At 34.8% G+C, this 21,516-nt stretch overlaps 1 protein-coding gene across 2 annotated transcripts; it reads left to right on the top strand.

Moving 5' to 3' along the window:
- Positions 1 to 5,699: 5,699 nt before the first annotated feature.
- On the top strand, positions 5,700 to 10,216 carry LOC121233930 (metal tolerance protein 10-like). Of its 2 annotated transcripts, none has more exons than XM_041129702.1 (6): positions 5,700 to 6,057; positions 6,167 to 6,279; positions 6,446 to 6,691; positions 7,372 to 7,452; positions 9,123 to 9,353; positions 9,592 to 10,216. In XM_041129702.1, the coding sequence occupies exons 1-6, from the start codon at positions 5,850 to 5,852 to the stop codon at positions 9,937 to 9,939; spliced, it is 1,227 nt and encodes a 408-aa protein (XP_040985636.1). In that variant the 5' UTR covers positions 5,700 to 5,849; the 3' UTR covers positions 9,940 to 10,216. The 2 variants fall into 2 exon arrangements, with proteins under 2 accessions (XP_040985636.1, XP_040985637.1); XM_041129703.1 differs by having other exon boundaries at positions 5,701 to 6,033.
- The last annotated feature ends 11,300 nt before the right edge of the window (positions 10,217 to 21,516 follow it).

Below are 21,516 nucleotides of genomic sequence, written 5' to 3'. Positions count from 1 at the left end.
ATTACAAAGGGCAATGCACAACACCGATTGAAACATGGTTTGGGCTTGTTATGTCATTTTTCTTAATGACATGTGCAATGGTTTAGCTAGGGTATTAATATGGTCTAATCATGGTTTAAAGGAGTATTAATTCAAGAAAATTTGAATTAAAAGGTTTAAGAAAAGATTAAGCATGATTAAGCTTCAAAGTATAGCTTAAAGTGCACTAACCTCAAATATGATGGTTAATGGCCTTAGTCAATTTTTAAACCTTAATTTGGGTACTTTGAGTGTGATTTGAGCTTAAGGAAACCAATGGTATGGTGTATTGGGTCTTTGGTCTTCGAATGGTAAAATGGGTACAAACATGACTTTGGGCCATATGGACTTGAAAAGAGCCAATAGTCCAATCTACACCAAAGGCCTTATATCTTCCTATACTTGAGCCAAGACTAGCATTGATTTCCTAAGGGTTTGGTTCAAGGTTTTCTTGAACTAGACTCATGAATGCGTTTGGGTCCTAAAAAGCCTCACCAAAATTACTAATGGGCTTGTCTCTCTAATCCTTAGCTCATTAACACTAAGTACTAACATTAATGTTAATCCCACTGTCAACCTTAATGAAAGTGATTAACCCAAAAATAAAAGCCTAATTTAGAGTACTTAAGGGTTAATCAAGAGTTAATTAAGTGGGGTGTTACATGTTATTTGCTAATTTTGAGATGAAAGATCTTGGGGAATCTTATTTGGTGCTTGACATTGAAATATATCGTAATAGAGGTCGTGGTTTGTTGGGACTTTCTCGAAAGGCTTATATGTGGCGTGTTCTTCAAAGGTTTGAAATGCAAAATTATGCACCTGGTGATGTACCTATCATAAAAGGAGATAAGTTCAACAAAACTCAATGTCCAAGGAATGAGCTAAAAAGGAAATCTATGAAGAACATACCATATGCGAGTATTGTGGGGAGCTTGATGTATGCTCAAGTTTGCACTAGTCCAGATATAGCGTATGCAGTCTGTGGTCGTAGTAGGTTTCAACCGAATCCAGGGCAGGAGTATTGGAAAGCAGCTAAAAAAGTTATGAGATACTTAAAGAAGACTAAAGGTTACATGCTTACTTTTTAGTGTTCAAATCACCTTAAGGTGGTAGGCTATTCAGATTCTGATTTTGCTGGATGTCAAGAAGATTTGAAATCAATCTCAGGTTATGTTTTTATGATGGTTGAGGGTGCCGTTTCTCAGAAAAGTGTTAAGAAAACTCTAATGGCATCTTCTACTATGCAGACAGAATTTGGGGCATGTTATGGAGCTACAGTTCAAGCCGTTTGGTTAAAGAATTTTATTTCTGGACTCAAAGTTGTTGATTTCATCTCGAGGCCAATTACTTTTTACTATGATAATAGCGCAGCGGTGTTCTTTTCAAAGAATAATAAGAGTTCTGGTGGGTCCAAGCACATTGACATCAAGTATTTGGATGTCAGAGATCGAGTTAAGGAAGGATAGACAAAAATAGTGCATATAAATACAGAGGCGATGATTGTAAATCTTTTGACTGAGGGACTCGCTCATAAAGTTTTTAAGACACATGTTGCTAATATGGATATTGTGGAAATTTTTAATATTTCTGGTTAGTGGGAGTTACTCATGTAAAAGAACTATGTTTTGGCTTGATCCTTTTACGGGGTACGTAGGCAACCCATATGTTTCAAGGTACAACCCCTTCCAACAACAATAATAATAATACATATATCTCCACTATTCATAAACTATGTCTTAAGTATGCATTTGGCTTATGTATTTTATTATGATATCATTAAGATCTCGAAATATAACAAATAAAGACAAAAGATGAGTCTCTTTTAGAGACATGTGGCTTCATTTTGAAGCATTATGAACTGATATGAATTAACACAACTTTGATCACATTGGTGCTAAGTTCATACTACATACTACCACACTGGTTGGAGGATGTGAATCCATGTCGATAATGATGTTAGCATTTGTAGTTGTGGAGTGGTCTTACATCGTTTAAGTGGTGTAACGACTTCCATATTCAATGTTGATATTGTTGTTAGACCGGATCGTGTTTTCTAAGGTGATATCATTAGAGCTATATAGGTGTGGCCACCTATGTAGTCTAACCCGAGAGTCATTTTCAAAATAAATCTTCATTTTATTGCAATCAATTTTTGTTGAAGTGGGAGAATTTTAGAATAATTTCAAAATATGGGCTTCCATTTGATTGCATATTTTGTGTTTTCTAAAAATGGGTTAGATATATAGCTCATAATGGTACTTTGGTTAAACCCAATATGTTGAGTGATCACTTGAGTTTTTTGCACCTTAATTGTATAGGATTATATCCCATTTGATGTGGTAAATTACATATGTACGTAGGCCAGGAAGCTTAAAAGTTTTATTCCAAAAATTTTCTAAACCTTAATTAGACTTAAAGTCTTTAATGAGAGGACTCTAAGTTTTCTATATCAATTCTTCTACGGACAGAGAAGTTGGCGTAGGATTTGCGTAGGGAAAAGTTATTATGCCAGGTCAAGTAAAACTAAAGAGGAAAAAAAAAAAAAGGATGACGAATTACAATTGCTTGCGAACTGAACTTAGAAGGCTGAAACTCACAAACACAAACAAAGGTGTTCATCATTTCCTGCCCGTAGAAAAATTGCAATCCATTTCTTTCATTCACGTTCATCTCCCTCATTCACGTTTGTCTCAAAAGCACTGATTTTTGTAACCCATTTTTGAAACACATTCAAGTTTGTTGTTCCTTCACGACCCATTCCTTGGCTGGGCTGCGCTGCACTCCTCCACCACCCACCTCACCGTCATCAAATTTTTCGAATTTACCTCTACCAGTCGTCTGCGTCGGTGTCATCTCTGGCAGCTTTGAACACTTCACCTCCTCCACCAGTCGCCGACATTATCTGTGGTAAGTGGGTTCATTTTCTCCAAATTTTGTGCTCATGAGGTTGTTATTACTTCTCTGTGAAGTCCCTCCCTCCATTGTTTACAAGATGTGCCAGTGCAGCATAAATATAAGTGATATAGTTTCTGAAAAATCAATCCGCGAAATTAGTATTCCAGGATGTAAACAGTGAAATATCCATCACAACACAGTTCCAAATTACATCCCCAACTGATACAAGATTGCAATTTAAGCTAAAATCATGAATTTTCTCAAAGCACGTGATTTATAAAAGGGGTTGCTCACACTTTGTTTCATGAAAAATTGTTGATTCCACCATTCAATTGAACAAAAATAGACAAACAAGACAGCTCAGAATTTAGGAAAAATTGTGAATAATCCAGACCCAACGTGAACCCTTTAGTCAAGAACAAATGGAATAAACTTGAGAGAGAGAGAGAGAGAGAGAGAGTACCTTCATGGGATCAAGATGGAACTCGGGTCGGGACATGAAGAAGGGAGGGAGATGGCTCTTGGGCTCTAAACCCATCTTGGGTCTTGGCTGCACTTCGGAGATGGAGGTAGTGAGAGTGAAGAAGAATTGATGAAGGGGAGAGAAATGGATTTAAACGGAGGAGGGAGATGGAGGAGAGAAGCCGAATGGATCGTTTGTGCGAAACACACCGTTTCATTTTCCACGTAGGCGTCCCTGTGCGAAGTCTCCTACGGATATCATTTTCGTTTCTATATTAAGAGGCTAGGTCCTCTCTCCTCTCTGTGTTTGTCTATTGGCTTGTCCCATTGAAAACTAATACTTTGTGAGGAGCAAGGAGGAGAATATTTAGCTGCTAATATTTATGGGATTTCAAGATTTGCATCCAAGCTAGATGTCTTCCGCAGGTACATCTCCTAAACTATGTATTGATAATTGTGATTCTTGTTCTTAGCATGATTTCTAGTAATTTCTATACTTTTAACTCTCAATTGTGACAACTTCTTTAAAATATATTTGTTCTCTTTTCTTGAGTTTTATAGAATTTAGATGAAATTGTTCTTAAGATACAACGTAAAAATCCCCAATTTTGTTTTGTTACTCTAAAATAGGACTTAATCTTGATATATGGTAATTTGAGTTATAAAAAATTGCATGCAATGAACTATTATTCTCCTTGTATATCCTAGTAGTCTTTTAATTTTGAGATCATTAATTCATTGATCTCCATAAATTCTTCATGGTCATGACATATTAATCAAACTACAAGATCATAAAATCTAAAATTTAATTAGAACGTAGGAATACCACAAACGACAAGTTAATTAATGCACACACGTACGCATGTCCGACCCCATGCATGCGTGCCATGTGCATGCATTCGTGGCCAGATGATCATGGGCGCGCGCATGCATGCGCGGCCTTGGGGTCTGCTGAGGAAAGAGAGAAGAATGAGATAAGACAGATTACCAAATAGAGCACAAAGTATTATCTGCAGTCTTAATCGATAGTTGTGAACGACGTGAAAGGTATATATTCCTGCAATGGGATTCCTTCCATACTTATGATTAAGATATTTCTGTAATTAATTAGACAGGCCAAAGTCAGCTCTTTCGTTCGATAGCACAAGAAATAGACGTATAAACTAAAAATATTGGATAATGCAACTTTTGTGTTGTAGTAGTGGGGGTAGTTTAGTCTTGCTACCCACTCCAAACCGCTCCTGTTGCAAGGCTAGCTTAATTTACCTACTATACTACCATTTATTTATTGGAATTATCTGTTATACACATTAATACATAACATATCTAATACGAAAAAGGATGGCTAGCCAGGTATCTTGTCGAGTTTTTTCAATAATTTAATTAAGAATAAGGCTGCGTTTAGATGTTAAACTAAGTTGAGTGGAGATGATAATATATTGTTAGAATATTATTTTTTAATATTATTATTATTTTAAAATTTGAAAAAATTGAATTATTTATTATATTTTATATTGAAATTTAAAAAAATTGTAATTATAAGTTGAGACGATTTATGGTTCTAAAGGTATCCTAAATCTCAAAGAGAAATCGAATTTGTTGGTTTTATAATACTTATACATTGTATTAAATAGTCCTCCTAAGGAACCATAATAATAATAATAAAAAAAAAAAAAAAAAAAAAAAAAAAAAAAAAAAAAACAAGAAGGAAACTAATCGCACAAAACACTAGAGTTATGTAACTCTTACCTCCATATAGCTGCAGAGAAATTTATTTAAGATCAATAACCAATGAGTACGACGGCCGTTCAATTATATAACACAGTAAATAAGTAAACTTTAATCAGTAAATCGGGTCAGATCAAGACTAAGGCCCGTTTTATTATCTGAGTTGAGATGAGTTTAGTATTTTTTTAATACTAATGAGTTAAAATGGTGAAGTAAGAGATCTATTTAAGATGAATTTAAATGTGTTTAGATGTTAAGATGAATTTAGATATATTTATAAAAAATTAAAAAAATATTATGAGTTCTGCGTGCAAAGAGTTGTTGAGTAAAAAAAAATTATAGATCCTACGTATAAATAGATTTTAAATTGATATAAATTTAATAATTTAAAATTTTAGTATTTAGACGCTAAACTCATATTAAAATTAGATTTAGCCCAAATTTCGCAGACCTTAAAAAAGAACTAAAAAATCAACATAAATTTTTATCGGGTGCGTAATCAATCGGGCCGCCCCCACGTCCTCCTTTTGCAAAAATACCCTACAATATTTTATTAAAATGACTTGCCAAAAATGGAAGAACTTTCGTAAAAATTATAAGTGACGTATACACATAGACTAGAATTATGTTGGCAATCTTCATGGCGTGCTTATTGAATTCTGAATTCTTTTTCAACCTTAAATGAAAGTTGCTCTATTTAAGAACTTGGAGAGAGTTCTTCCTTCCTCTTCATGTAACAAGAAGAAATGGAAAACGATCTTCGGACGGAATCTTTTGACTACCGAACGGAGCTTCTGTCGCCGGCGGGGATAGGGCCGATGGTTGTAGCAACAAGGCAGCCATCATGGCAGCTCAACATGGATGGATTTCAGTTGCCAGAGAGACACATCAATTCTGATTTTGGGTTTGGATATTTTGTCAAGGCATTAAGTAAGACAGTTCTTGTACTGTTAAGTAAGACATGATTTCTTGTTCTGTTTGAACTCTTGTACAACATCGTTCACTAGTTCTTGTTATGTTCAATTTACATTAAACTTCTTGTTACCTTGTCTCTTTTTGTTAGTGAGAGAAAGAAAACTTGCGGCCTTTTACAAGAGGCAGGTCAAAATCCTGGAAGGATTCAATGAAGTCGACAAATTTACTGAGATCGGCATGTTGCCTACAAGTTCGACCGAGGTTTGATAATATTGGTTGTGTCTGCAATGATTGAGATTGAGTTCTTGTTGACTAGCCACTTGGGATTCAAATAGCCTGTTACAGGGTCTCAGGATGTTATTATCTCTATCTCTGCATCTCTCTCTCTCTCTCTCTCTCTGATGTGCATAGAAAATTTGTGATTCAGGAAGAAGCGGAGCAAGTTGCTAGGAGCGAGAGGATGGCAATATATGCATCAAACATAGCAAACATGGTGATATTCGTGGCAAAAGTGTATGCTTCGGTTGAGAGCAAATCACTGGCAGTGATAGCTTCTACCTTAGACTCCCTTTTGGATCTTTTATCTGGTTTTATCCTATGGTATACCTCTTATGCTATGAGCAAACCCAATCAATATCGCTATCCTATTGGAAAGAACCGAATGCAACCTGTGGTAAGCCCCGCCCCTGTTTAAAAATATAAAACAAAAACTTGGGTTTAGTATTTTGATTCTTTAGAAATGATGTATTGCATTGTTTTGATTTCGATTCCGTCAATGAATTCGCCTTACAATTTAAGTATTAGCTGTCTATAGATTTATTGAGTTTTTCTAGTAAGCCTATGTTAAGATATAAAATAAATAATAAAATCTATATCTTCCCATAAGCTTAAGCGTTTAGGACAAGTGGTGATTTCACATGATACGCCTGGACTATTCTATGGATTAAACTCGACATAATGAGCGCATGCATATGGCTTTTTGCAGTCTAGGTTCCCTCTGTCCGGTTTCCAGAGGATATGATTCTACTATGGTCAAGCCCAGATAGGTAGACCACCCCAGTTTGCCCCCTCCTACCCATTTGAGGCTTAAAAAATGTGTTGCATTGTCAAATAAGAATAATATCATGGACCTTTACAATCGTGTGGTACCTCATTTCTTTTTTAAATGAGTTATCTTGTGGTAAGGAAAAGGGTAATCACATTTGTGGATTTATAGTTGGGTTTTCTGCTAAGCATTAGATGTTATGATGTTTTGAAATATTGGAAAATCATTACCTGCTTTTTCCCTTTTACCAACCATAGCATTGAGAATTCCTCCATTGTCTTATCTTGTTCAAATACACCATTTTGCAGGGCATTGTGGTTTTTGCATCAGTGATGGCAACTCTTGGATTACAAATATTGTTTGAATCAGGTCGACAGCTTATTGCAAAGGCAAGTTTCTCTTGTGGTTTGGGTCAAGCAACACCGGGTCTTGGTTTATAAACTTGTAGTTGTCTCAAAGTTTAAGTTGAATGTTATAGAATAGTACTTTAACTAATGAAAGTTGGTTTATCTAAATAAACTTAATTAAAGAGAATTGCTTTGTCTACACAGAAATCTTACAAAAGGACACACTCACGTAGTTTAATGTGATTTATCAGTTTGTTAAACTCTTTTTATTATAAAGTAAATCTATCGTATTACATTAAACCACGCAGCGTGTAAACTTCCTTGTGTAATTTTTTTAAAACTAAACATTTCTCTTAATTAAATTGGTGGATTTGATATAGATTTGAATCTCTCAAAAGATAAGTGGATGCCTTGATCTTTCCTCAACACTTAATATATAGAAATTATTAGGAATATTAAGTTCACCTCTTGTACTGTTATTTTATTACAGTTATCTTAGTTTGATAATCCAACTTTAATTAGTAGTAGTCTGTTAGTTTGTTAACTTTGGCTCTTTTATTGATAGAGCTCATTTGTGTAAAGAAGAAATGTTGCAATACAATTTAGTTTTCTTTAAGTTTTCATCTTTCAAGTTTTCTCTCTGTAGTTTCTCTCCCCCAACTCCATTTCTCACATGCTAATATATATAGCAATTTCAAGCTTTGCTAGCTGTATGTCTTCTCTAGTTTCTTTGTTGTTTGTAATATGATGTTCCTCCGATTATATATGTATTCTTCACCAATTTTGGATTTTTTGGAGATTTTATTCAAGTTGATCAATCAAGTTTTTACATTTGTTCTTTATTGTATCAATTGATCTTTCATCATTTTGTGTTCGATGCTCCAATTACTAGCTTCTTGTTTTCATTGTGTTATCCGAAATATTGCTCTTCTTCTGTTTGACGAAAGTCTTCAATTGGAATAACACATTCTTTCAAACTCTCTCTGTCCAAGACTTGATGTAGCTTCCTTCTTTCTTCATTTACAATCATGTTCTAGACTGTATATTGCCCTACATACAAGAGTCTTCCAGTTTTTACATAGCCACTGTCATACTCTATCAATCTTCAGGCAACATTAACATTGCAGAGTATTAACATCTATGGGCTTGGTGTTATTATTTCTGTGTTTTTTGCCTTCCCTGGCTAAGAATCTATGGACTTCAAGCAATCAATATTTCGTTTATGGACCATATAATGCAAGTTCTGTTGCATGTACAAATCAAGATGTTCCAGCTAGTGGGGGAGAATTAGATATACTATTTCACCCATGTAATTATGTTATATTACAGCTATTTTAGTTTGTTGGATAATTAGTTTTGGCTCTTTTATAAATAGAGCTCATTCTATGTAAAGAAGAAATACTGCAATACAATTTAATTTTATCATTTTTTTTCATCATTCATTTTTCTGATCTCTCAGTAGCTCTTCTTTTATCTCAGCTCCAATTTTGACCCAAAATTATTTTTTGGGGAATGCTAATATTTCTCGGTATTTTTCTTATTTTTATATGATCAAACTTGTCAGCTACCTTATATGACAACATTAAGTTCTATACAGCCTTTAATAAACGATTACTACTGAAATTAAGCGCTTGGGATGCTTGCTTACATTTCTAGTTTTTAGTTAACTCATTACATTTGCCTGAAGTCACAATTGACCTTATGCCATGCAGACTCAGCCTGAAAGGGACTCCACAAAAGAAAGATGGATGATTGGAATCATGGTCTCAGTCACAATAGTTAAATTTGTGCTCATGACATATTGTCGCAGATTCAAAAATGAAATTGTTAAGGCCTATGCTCAAGACCATCTCTTCGATGTGATCACAAACTCAATCGGTCTTGCAGCAGCAGTTTTAGCTATCAAATTCTACTGGTGGATCGATCCTATTGGTGCCATCATTGTAAGTTCATGATATTGGTTTTAAAATTTAAGCATCGTGTATCGACACACCACTTGTTGTGAGACTCATTATTATTATGAAAAAAGTTAAAACACTGATACTTTTTTGTCATTGTGGGACTTACTTCAATGGCGTGTTGAGGGTGTAAAAAAACAACCTTGCAAGTAGATTTTTTTTTTTTTTTTTCCTTAATCCAATAGTAGTACTTAACAATATGCACAATGAAATTACAATGCAGATAGCGCTATATACTGTGAGTAATTGGGCAAAAACTGTGATGGAGAATGTTTGGTCATTAATTGGAAGAACAGCCCCACCAGAGTATATAGCAAAGCTAACATATCTCATTTGGAACCATGACAAGGAGATCAAGCACATTGATACTGTTAGAGCCTACACATTTGGCTGCAATTACTTTGTTGAGGTTGACATAGTGTTACCAGAGGACATGTCCCTTGGTCAAGCACATAATATTGGGGAGACCCTCCAAGAGAAGCTTGAAATTTTCCCAGAAGTTGAGAGAGCATTTGTTCATGTGGATTTTGATATCACTCATAAGCCAGAGCACAGGTCAAAGCTACCATAACAATCAAGAAAAATTACATCAATTATGAGTACAATAACGGCTTTGGCTTGAGGGAATATTAGGTAGGATTTCAATGTGCAAAGCATCTAGTATATTTTCATGGTCTCTTTGGTTTTATAACTGGCCTGGCTTTTTCATCTACAACTGAATACTTGGTTTACTTTATAAGGTTGTTTGAATTTTGAGCATTATTTGTAATCTAGTGAAAACCTGTTGGAAACATTCGGATTAAGAATTTTTATCTATTTAACAATATAAACACTCTAATATTATACAAGTCCTGTATATTTTAGATATTTTATTTATTAGTTAGATGAAACAGAAAATAAAAACCATGAAATCTTGCTTTACAAAAACCTAATCAATTAAAATTGCAAACTGTCAAATATTAATGAGAAATGTTAGTTGCAGTTGTGAGTATGTAAGCGTCGCACAGTCACTTTGAAAAAAATGAATAAATACGAAACTTACATAAAATAAAAGTTCATGGCCATAGAGGGACCATGACACAAGTATACGAATAGAAGAAACATGATTGATTAAACATGATTTCCAAAAGTGGACACTCGTATCTAATTTGAGGCATGATGGACTATCTTGCACAAAAGAAACATGATTCACAAGGAAAAGAAAGAAAAATACTTCATTACCCGACTTAAATATCATAGGCGTTCTCATTGAATTTTCCAACGGGCTTTGACTGCATTTTTCCCCTTTGTCATGTAGTACTCACCATAGAGGCTCGAGCCATGTCTGCAAATAAAAATAATTGCATAATAGGTATGCAAATTTTCGTATAATCTCTTTAAACAAAAATGGCATCCATATGAAAAATTGACCTTTTTTTTTTCTTTTTATGGTGGTTTTATTTTTTTTTTTCCTCAAATGGATTACACACCTTAATTGTGTGATGTATGTAGTATGGAAAATGCTACTTCCACTAAGAAACGGTATCGAAAATGTGTACCGAATAGTATTTTGTGCTTTTTTTTCTTTAAACGTTTGTGTGTGAGAGTTTTTTTAACATTTGTTTAAAAAAATGCACACATATGCTACTAAAAAATATACAAAATACTATTTAGTATACCCTTTCTCGATGGGAGTAGCCAGGCCCATCTAGTATTATTTGTATGCTATAGATTGGCACTATCGGTGGAGATGTATTTGTGTCACCCAGGGAAAAGAGGTTATGACTCCCCGCACACAAAAGAGCCTTCAAAGCATCACAATCTAGACAAATTGTACCTTTTTCTATGCAACATAGGGCGTCTCGTCTCTGCATTGACTGAAGAAAGAATAATAGAAGTGGACTTGGAAGAGTGGGTGTTAAAAAGTGGACTTGTGGGAATTAGGGCCAAGTGTGGCTAGGGTAAAGGAAAGTGGCTTGAGAATTAGCAGAAGATGGTCGTAAGTTCGTTAGATGCCTCGCACAACCAACGTGGATCCTTGACCAAAAAAAGATGAGAAATTATAGTGCGTTGATTCGTAACATCAAGAGAGCTTAGTTCCTATACTTCAAATCTTGCATAATTACAGTTTGCTACAAATAATGAGGATATGCAAGATCTAGATCTAGAAGCAAGCAGAAGAAGAAACTCAGGTTGTTGAGCAGGGGGAGCAAGAACCCTCTCCACCAACAACTGATGTACCACCACAAATGTTAGATGGTGATGAATCTCATTTGGTTGATAAAACTCAACCAAGAAGATCGGCAAGAGGCTGCCTACTGATTCTGCCAATGAGATATTCAGAATCAGACTATATTTTGCTTACTGATGAGGGGAAACTGGAGAGCTTCCAGGAAATTTAAACTCGTGTTGATAGAAGCCTATGGGTGCAGGCAATGTAAGAAGAGATGAGTTCTTTGCAGACAAATCAGACCTATGAGTTGGTGAAACTTCCTGAAGGAAAAAAAGCCCTAAAGAACAAATGTGTGTTCAAGTTGAAGAAAGATGGCCAAGGAAAGCTGATAAACACAAGGCCAGATTGATTGTCAAATTTTGGGCATAAAGATTGTTCGTGATAGGAAAGCCAAAAAGTTGTGGCTATCACAATAAAAATATGTTGAACGGATAATCAAGCATTTCAATATAGGAGATGCAAAGTTAGTCAATACTCCACTAGCTAACCACTTCAAGTTGAGCAAGAGCTCATGTCCCTCTTCAAAAAAAGAGATTGAAGAGATGGAAGCAGTCTCATACTCTTCAGCAGTAGGAAGCCTGATGTATGCAATGGTATATACCAAACCAGATATTGCTCATGTAGTAGGCATAGTGAACAAATCCCTTTCAAATCTAGGAAATGATCATTGAAAAGCAGTCAAGTGGATTCTCAGGTACCTGAAAGGTACATCAAAGATGTGCTTGTGTTTTGGGGGAGCTAAACTAGTTTTGGAAAGCTATACTGATTCAGATATGGCAAGAGATCTGGATAGCAGAAAATCTACTTCAGGATTTCTCTTCACCTTTGCAGGAGGAGCTGGCTCTTGGCATTCCAAATTGCAAGAAATGTGTTGTTTTATCTACAACAGAGGCAAAATACATTGCAGTAGAGGAAGTTGGGAAAGAAATGTTGTGGATGAAGCATTTTCTCCAAGAACTAGGAGTTAGGCTAGAAGACTAAAATGTACATTGTGATAGTCAAAGTGCTCTAAACTTGAGCAAGAATTCAATGTACCATTCTCGCACCAAGCATATCGACATCCGCTATCATTAGATACTCAAGTGATGGAACAACAGTTGTTGAAACTTGTGAAGATCCATACGAAAGAGAATCCAGATGACATGCTAACGAAGGTGGTTACAAGTGAGAAACTTGAGTTATGCAGAGACATAGCTAGAACGGATAGCATCCAGGTAAGTAGGCATGGAGGGGAAGAATTGTTGAAATCTATACCCAAGCAAGCTGTCAACAACTGCTGGTTGGCGCTCAGCAAGTAATTCCACTTGCAGTTAGATGTTGAATACATATTAAATGCATTCATAAAAGGGATGAGATATGTTCTCCTATAAATTGAGGGACACACTAAGGAAGAAAAGAAAAGAGAGAGCCATGAGAGCTCTGAGAGAAAAATGAAAGTTGAGTTGAGTGGAGTGTGATTCTCCTTCTCTGTAATATTTTCATGTGTTCCAATATTTATTAGTGAAGTTCTTTTCTGTGGATGTAGGCAGTTGCCAGACCACGTTAAATTCTTTGTATCATTGAGTGCGTGGGTGTGCTCTTTTATTTCCATTTTTATTCATTCCATTGTATTGATTTTCCCAACAAATACGAGACTCACATAAAAAAAATAATTTTTTAATAGTAAACCTCACTCTTTCTCAAAGCGATTGCACGACGTTTGTGCACTCCACGACTGTATGTATCATTACTCAAAAAAGATTTAGCAACCAAAAGGCCTAGTACCATGGTAAATTCTGTCCACTTATATTTTGTGCTTTGTTAATGATTAAATCCTGCACGGCAACATAGCAACTCACAAGTCTTAAAGGGAGAGAAAAACAAATTATCTTTTGTTTTATGCTTGGTGCACTATTTTATTTGGTATCAAGTTGTAAACTTTAATAGAGGAAATGTTGCATGAGTAAAAATATCTTTTATTAATTTTGAAGTGTATACATCGAGTATGATTTATAGAGAACTTTCAGTAACTTTGTTTCTATACATCAGCTACTTGAAAATCAAAAGTAATACAACTATAACGTAAGCCAACAATCTAATGTGCGCAATATCAATAACAGTAACGTAAATCGATTCTGGTGGATCTTTGAATACTTCAAATCTGATGTGCGCAATATCAGTAACAACAGAGAAAATCGATTCTAGTGGATCTTTTAATACTTCAACCTTTATCTCCAATACAAGTGAAGTTTGAAGTATTGCAGTTTCAATATTCAATCTAGATTTACAAATATAGTATATTGAGAATTCATATGCAGTCTTCAGGACTAAATCTAATGCTAATTGCGAAGTGAAAACCATCACATTACCCAAAAATAAAAACAAAAAAGTTGAAGAAGGGAGAAATATCCTTCATTTATATGGTAGGTTGACCTGTATAATAGGTTCACACGACATGTATAAATAAATATATTTACGTGTTGTATCAAGTTGACCTGAATAATAAACCTACTGTGTTCGGGTTGGACAAGTCTAACCCAATTATTATTCAGGCTCAGGTTGAGTCAAAATCAACATGAACTGAATGATCGATACAATATAACTTGATTAACAGTCCTAAGTTATATAAAAATATATAATGTGGGAATTCATTGCACTTACTCTAGATATTGTCCGAACTCTACACATTTATTAGGCACGTACTACTTGAGTGTCACAAAAGTTTTTCATCTATCCTGTAAGTTGATGACAATCCTAAGGGGTAGATCTATGAGAAAATCGATAGTCAACAAGGTTCACTTTCTGTATGATTGAATCTAGTCTTAATATCATAGAAGTAAATAGAGCAGAATGTCAAGCATGCTATATGAATATAGGCCTCGATAATTGAACCTTCCGGCCAAACCTTATTTTTTACAAACCACTTGAGTTTTATGATCAGATGCCTCTTGAAAGGATGCGTCACTCGATATTGAATCAGCCTTGGAAGTAAGGCCAAATGGATGGTTAAATGAACTATTACACTGGAGAACGCAAGTGGTATACCATCTTGAGCTTGCATACAACGATGATCAACCTCAATCCGCTTCAACACATCAAAGTTACATGTCCGTGCACACAATTTTCTAAAAGAATAGCTAAGCTGGGCTAGCGCCAGCCTTATAGTGTGTCATAAGTACTAAACAGTTGTAATAGGAAATAATTTTTTTTTATCAAATATGACAATTATGATTTCTTTGTGATTGAGATTTTGCAATCAGTAACATGAATACATCAAGAGATATTTGAAGCAACTTTATCAAGAAATTTGACTTTCATTCAACCAATTACAAATTGTTTTCCTCCCATATCCATACAAGGTGTAATAGGGATACGAAATTGTAAAGTGATCACCATCTTCTTTCCATGGTAATTCTTTCCTTATACAAAGCTTGGACAAGTTGTTGTGCGCATTGGCATTATATATCGTTTTTTCCTTAGTTCATTAATGTTTCCACGACATTTTTGCATATGTTCTAATTAGCATAACATCTAGAGTACGTCTAAATTTTAGGCTTGACCAATGCAACATACTTTAGGCAAGGGGATTTGGGATTGATGATGTTGAGTTGACATATTCCACGTTGATATACAGAACTATCTCGAGAAGGTAGATCAGTACAAATATGGTACAAAAGATGAGCTTTCCTTTGTCTGATTTCATCTATGGGCTCTCAAGAATGACAACCTTATCTAACTTGGTGTCCTGGTTGGATTCACCCATGCTCAGGTCTTCATATTTGCTATTGAATGGCTTCGATCCCCCCATGCCTTACCTTTTATCTACTCTTTGGTGTGATCTCTTTTGTTGAGTTTCATTCTCTATGCAATTCAAAACTTCAGATCCAGGTCTGGTGATGCCAAGGTGACATATTCCACACCGATAATGCTAGACTACCTCGAGAAGACAGATTAACATAAATATGACAGGAAAACATGAAGATTTCTCGAATTCAGATAATGTCGCACACGTGTCACTATTTTGGCCATTAATTTTGCTACGGGTATCAAAATCGGGCATATGATCCCAATTTGGAAAATTATTTTCAGCACGCACGTCATGGTCACCATGCTATCTTGGCCCCTGGTGGTCTCTATTTTGAGACCAAAATAAGTTGTTTCCCCATTCAAATTGTCAATTTAATTTTTTTTTTACCTTTTATGGAAATGTTTTCCTATCACTTTTAGAGATGATTCTTATTCCGATTTTGGTAAAAAAATTTTGCAAGATTTCTATTTTATTACATATTTTTTTATGCAATAAATGAGATTTTTCATTCAAAAAAAATTCTCATAGTCTTGGTCTTCTTTAGCTATTTGAATCCGGCTTGTGGGTTTGAGGACAAATTTTTGAATTTTATCAGTAAACCTTACTCTCAGAGTTTTCTCTCTGTTTTGTATCTTTTCTCAGTCTCATTCTCTAGCTTCTCTCGATTAATTAGTGTCAAAATTATTCTTATTCTGCTGCATCGATATTGAAGAAGATACTTGTTTTGGTCCAATTCAACTCCTCGATGGGGTGTTTTCTTTTATTTGAGTTGTGGCATGTGATTATCTTCTTACCATTTAAAATATTATTTTTATTCTCCCAAGTGTGTCCCGATGGTAAAAACCTACAATATCCTGTGTGAGAATGCTTTTGCCCGTTGGTTATCCACATCAAATCTGTATCTTGAATGCATGATCGGCATGCTAGTTTTTTTCAACATTTATTCGCCCGTCGAAATGCTAGTTTCCCTTAATTGTTAAAAACAGTCCTTATTTGCGACAAAATTGAATTCGTCGGAATTTAGATGGACCCAATTGATAGCTCAAACCCAATATACACACACACGACACATAGATATATACACAAACATATATATACACAAACTTATTTTGTTTTCTAATAACCACCACCTGGAGTTTCTAATTTGATTGGTTCAGGATCATCTTTCGACAAGTAGGTCAGGAATCCAGAGGTATAAGTCCCGTTTTGAAGCCAGGGAGGCAAGTATAGGGCAGCTATAGGTTCAAACCCAAGGGCCGAGAGTGGTAAGTTCGCAGACCTTTGAGATGCGACGGTCGGTGTTGTCCTAGAACAAAATGAATTAGATGAATAGATCCAATTCAACAATTAGTTACAGGTCGGCTATGCCGCCTGACATTGTTAATGAGGAAGACTGTACTTTTGAAGCATCAGAGTCGTCTGTACTGCGATCATGGAAGATTTCAAAACTTGATGTTAGCATGATCTATCGAACCAATTGGTTTGAAAGATCTTTACACACACAATTTTGCGTGCATACTGTTGAACAAACTTATGCTATTTCCAAAACTCAAGAAAAATGTTATCTTTTTCCAAAAGAACAGATGACAAAATTCTTGCATCAAGGTTTTAGATATAATCATATTGGATCTGTCCAAATTGCTACCAAACCATTAACAATGAGAGGTATCAATGCGTCCGTATTATTTTGTTTAAGGGATGTCAGATTCAATAATTTTGAAACAAGTATTCTCGGAATGATCCAATCCTCTCTAAAGGATGGACCAGTCCATTTTAATTGTTATCCAAATTTAGCACTTGCTATTGATGATGAACATATTTCAAAATGTTTAACTTTAAACATTTTAATTTCTGGATATGATATGCTTAAGGGTAGCAAACCCCTTACTTTGATTTACAGGATTTATTATCGTCTTTTAAAAACGAGTTTAAATTCAAAAGATATTGCAAAACCCATACAGGGAAAAACTCTTCTGATCCAGAGTTCAACCCCGGATGCGGATGTTTCAACTCCAAAAATAATTTTTTGGAAAGATATAATTCTTCCCAAATAATGGATTTTGGAAGAAGAGGCTCCTCCAATCCCTCGAAACCCTGTTGACAGTTACCCAAGTAACATTCAACAGTATTTGGATGGAACCATTAAAATTAGTTTTGATCAGACTAGATCTCCAGGGCTAAGAAGAAATTCTTTTACTGGATCTAGTTCTTCTTTTACAGGGTCAGAGATTCCAGTAAGAAGAGACCAAAATCTCAAGCAATTTCTGGAAGATTCTGTTAAAACAGCCCAACCTGTTAATCCTATTTTAAAACTGAAAGGACTCTCTACGTCCTCTCAAGTAACTTCTGCTTTATACTCTGCACAGGATGCTGGATCCTCTAAAGACCAACCTATTCATAATGAAGCCGATAAAGAAGATGACTCATCTTTATCACCTACAGCTTCATATGGTACTCCTGTTGCACTACAAGTTCATCACAGTTTAACTGTGTTAAACAAACCATTTGCATATGATCTTGTTTATCTTTTTGGAGAATACAAACTTTCAAAAAATAGTGCTAGACGAAAAACCTATCATGCAAAGTATTCTGAAAAAGAAAAACAACGTGTTAAACGAAAATGGAAAGAAGAAATGAATAAGCAGCAAAAGCATATTCTTTTCTTCGATTTTGTTGAAAATATTTATATTTCTAACAATACTTTAAATGTTGTTAAAACTGATTTTGTCAAGGAAGAAGGCAAAATGGTAGTTCAGTCTAGCCATCCGCCTTTAGAGACTGTTCTCATCACCCATAAAGGGGTTGAGATATCTGCTTCACCTTTCAAAATCTCAGAAACTGTTTCCAGAGATCCAGAGAAGGACAAGATTCTCAAATAAACAAAAAAGGTTATTTCTTAAAATAACTTTGTGAATCTTGCTCTTCATACAATTGGACAACAGTTAGATCGGATTGAAGAGAAGGTTGAAAAACCTGATCCTATTCCTTTAGTTTTGACTACAGATCAACCAAAGAAAATGATTGAAAAACCTTTGATTATCTTACCTGAAAGTCGAGCCAAAATTGATTTTAAAAATCCACAGGCAAAGACTTTAGATAAGATTGATCAAATGCTTAATGATCTGAAAAGAGAACAGCCTTCTACTAGTACTTTGTCTAACAAAGAAATAGAAGAAGAAGTTCGTATTGAAACTACAGATGAGTCCTCTAACGATCACTCTTCTGAAGAAAATGATCTTGATTTACTTGAAAAGAATTTTCAAGATAGTGTTTTAAAACCTGAAATTGCCAGATTCTCTTCAAAATGATCCAAACCAATGAGTCTAACGAAGAACTGGTATTCCAGGCCTACTCCTCCTGATTTACAGTTTGAAGAAAAAGTTTTTCAAAACCAATCTTCTTACTCTGCCGACAAGGTTTACGAGTGGAATATTGATGATTTCTTTGAACAAGAAATCATAAATACCATGAGTAAAATGTCCCTTGTGACAAATTCTTATGTAAATAATAATATCAGACAACCTGATATTGTTAAGATTTTAACACAAGATTTTTCTGGTGTTTTGAGAAACTAGTGGGATAAACACCTAACTAGAGATGCCAAGGAAACTATTCAGAACGCTGTCAAGTGTAATGATAAAGGGTAACCTATTTTTGATGAATCCATTGGATCTGTCTAATCTGATGGAGTTAATACTTTGATTTATACGATTTTAAAGCATTTTATTGGCACACCATCTGACATAACTAGCCGCATCAACGACCAGTTAAATAATCTTAGATGTCATCAGATGTCTGATTATAGATGGTACCAAGATGTTTTCATTTCCAAAATAATGTTTCGGAATGATAGTCGGAAGCCTTACTGGAAGGAGGAATTTATTGATGGTTTACCTCGCTTGTTCGCTTACAAAGTGAATGATGAACTTACTATTGTCGGGTCTCTTAATTACGACACATACACCTATGGTGATATTTGTGCAGTAATCAAGAAACTTGGTATTAGTATGTGTAATGATCAAAGAATGCTTCGAGAGCAGATGAGAAATAGCAAGAAAGCCAAATACGAAATGGGAACATTTTGTGAACAATTTGGACTTCCTGCTATAGCTCCCTCTAAAAGGAAGCACAAGTTTTCTAAACCTCATGGTGGCATCAGGAGAAAACTCCGTGATGAATTTTATAAGAAAACTTATAAAAAACTATTTTCTAAGCTATTTTTCAAGAAAAAGAAATCTAAGGATTTTTCTCAAGGAAAATATTTTATTTGTGGCAATCCAGGACATTTTGCTGATAAATGCCTCCAGAAAGCCAAAAACGATAAAAAAAATTAAAAAAGAAGTTTAATCAGTTGAATATTGATAATAATGATAAAGAAGAACTATTTCGACTCCTAGAAATAGCTTCGTCTTCATCATCTGATATCCTTGAGTTTAGTTCTAGTGATTCAGAATATCACTCAGAAACTGAATCTCCAGATTCTACTGGTCCTAAGCTAGGTTGCAATTGTAATGATACTTGTTGCCAGACAAAGGGTAAGACAATCCATGTCTTGTCCAAATTTGAAGGACAAGAAAACCTATTGCTAACCTTGATTTATCAAATAACAAATCCTGAGTTTAAGGAAGAATAAGTTAAGAAAGACTATGGCTCGACAAGAACCAAAGTCTTCTAAGCAAATGATTAGTTTTAAAGAAATCTTGGAAAGATTTCAAAAGAAAAAACTCAACGAAATTTCTACAAATGATTTACAACACGAAATAAATCTTGTTAAAAAATAAATCGTCGAACTCAGATCCGAGGTTAACAATCTTAAGTCTGAAAATGAGATTTTAAAACAAGAATTTTTAGTGTTTAAAATAGATAAACAACTTGATCAGGATATTCCTTCTGACATTGAGCAAACAAACGATTCTGGTTCAAGCCAACATGAGTTAGCTGCTGATAATCAGATTTGTTTGATCCATCATACTATTCCGCCAAAATGGTTTTTTAGGATCACCATTGTGGTCGCCCATGATTTTCAATTTTCTATTGTTGCTATGATTGATTCTGGATCAGACCTGAATTATATTCAGGAAGGACTCATTCCTAGTAAATATTTTCAAAAATCATCTGAGAGATTATTTTCTGCAAATGGATCCCAGATGAAAATCACATATGAGCTTAACAACGCTCATGTTTGTCAAAACAAAGTTTGCTTTAAAATCCCTTCTGTTTTAGTCAAAAATATGTCTGACAAAGTGATCTTAGGCATTCCATTTATTTCTGCTTTATATCCTTTTTTGACTGAAAAAGATGGTATTACTACCGACCCTTTTGGTCAAAAGGTCAAATTTAAATTTGCATCTCGTCAAGAAATTGATCAAGATAGAGGTTTGAAATCTTTGCTTTCTGCAAAACAAAAGCATCTGAATTTCCTTCAACAGGAAATAAGATACAAAAAGATTTCTGAATAATTATTTTCGCCAATTTTACTTTCAAAAATTGATAATTTTAACAAGCGTCTTATTTTTTATGTTTGTTCTGATTTACCAAATACTTTTTGGCATAGGAAGAAACACATCGTTTCTCTTATTTATATCAAAAATTTTGATGAAAGCACTATCCCTCTAAAGTCAGACCAATTCAGATGAATAGTCAGACTTTAGAATTCTGCAAAAAGGAAATTGCAGATCTTATGAAAAAATGCATAATTAGGGATAGCAAGTCCCCTTGGTCTTGTCCAACTTTTTATGTCCGAAAAAATACTGAATTAGAAAGAGGTATCCTCGTCTAATCATTAATTACAAACATTTGAACAAATTCCTGCAGTGGATTAGGTACCATATTCCCAACAAAAATGACTTAATTCATAGGTTGAGTAATGCTGTAGTCTTTTTCAAATTTGACCTCAAATCTGATTTTTGGCAATCCAGATAGTCGAGTCAGACCGGTATAAGACAGCCTTTGTAACCCCCTTCGGTCATTTCGAATGGAATGTAATGCCATTCGGTCTCAAAAATGCCCCTAGTGAGTTTCAACATATCATGAATGACGTCTTCAACTCGTTCACTGCTTTTACCATCGCCTATATAGATGATGTCCTTGTTTTTTCTAAATCTATTGATGAACACTGGAAACATTTGAATTCGTTTCTAGACATCATT

This window comes from Juglans microcarpa x Juglans regia, chromosome 6D (genome assembly GCF_004785595.1).
Source record: "Juglans microcarpa x Juglans regia isolate MS1-56 chromosome 6D, Jm3101_v1.0, whole genome shotgun sequence".
Lineage (NCBI taxonomy): Eukaryota > Viridiplantae > Streptophyta > Magnoliopsida > Fagales > Juglandaceae > Juglans > Juglans microcarpa x Juglans regia.
The sequence above is the reverse complement of the archived record's forward strand: the minus strand, read 5'-3'. Positions and strand labels throughout refer to the sequence as shown.

Excerpts from the sequence above, each read along its gene's own strand:
- LOC121233930 (XM_041129702.1), top strand. The coding sequence starts at position 5,850 with ATGGAAAACGATCTTCGGACGGAATCTTTTGACTACCGAACGGAGCTT. Across the intron at positions 6,280-6,445 it reads TGCCTACAAGTTCGACCGAG|GAAGAAGCGGAGCAAGTTGC; the intron begins GTTTGATAATAT and ends TTTGTGATTCAG. Across the intron at positions 6,692-7,371 it reads AGAACCGAATGCAACCTGTG|GGCATTGTGGTTTTTGCATC; the intron begins GTAAGCCCCGCC and ends ACCATTTTGCAG.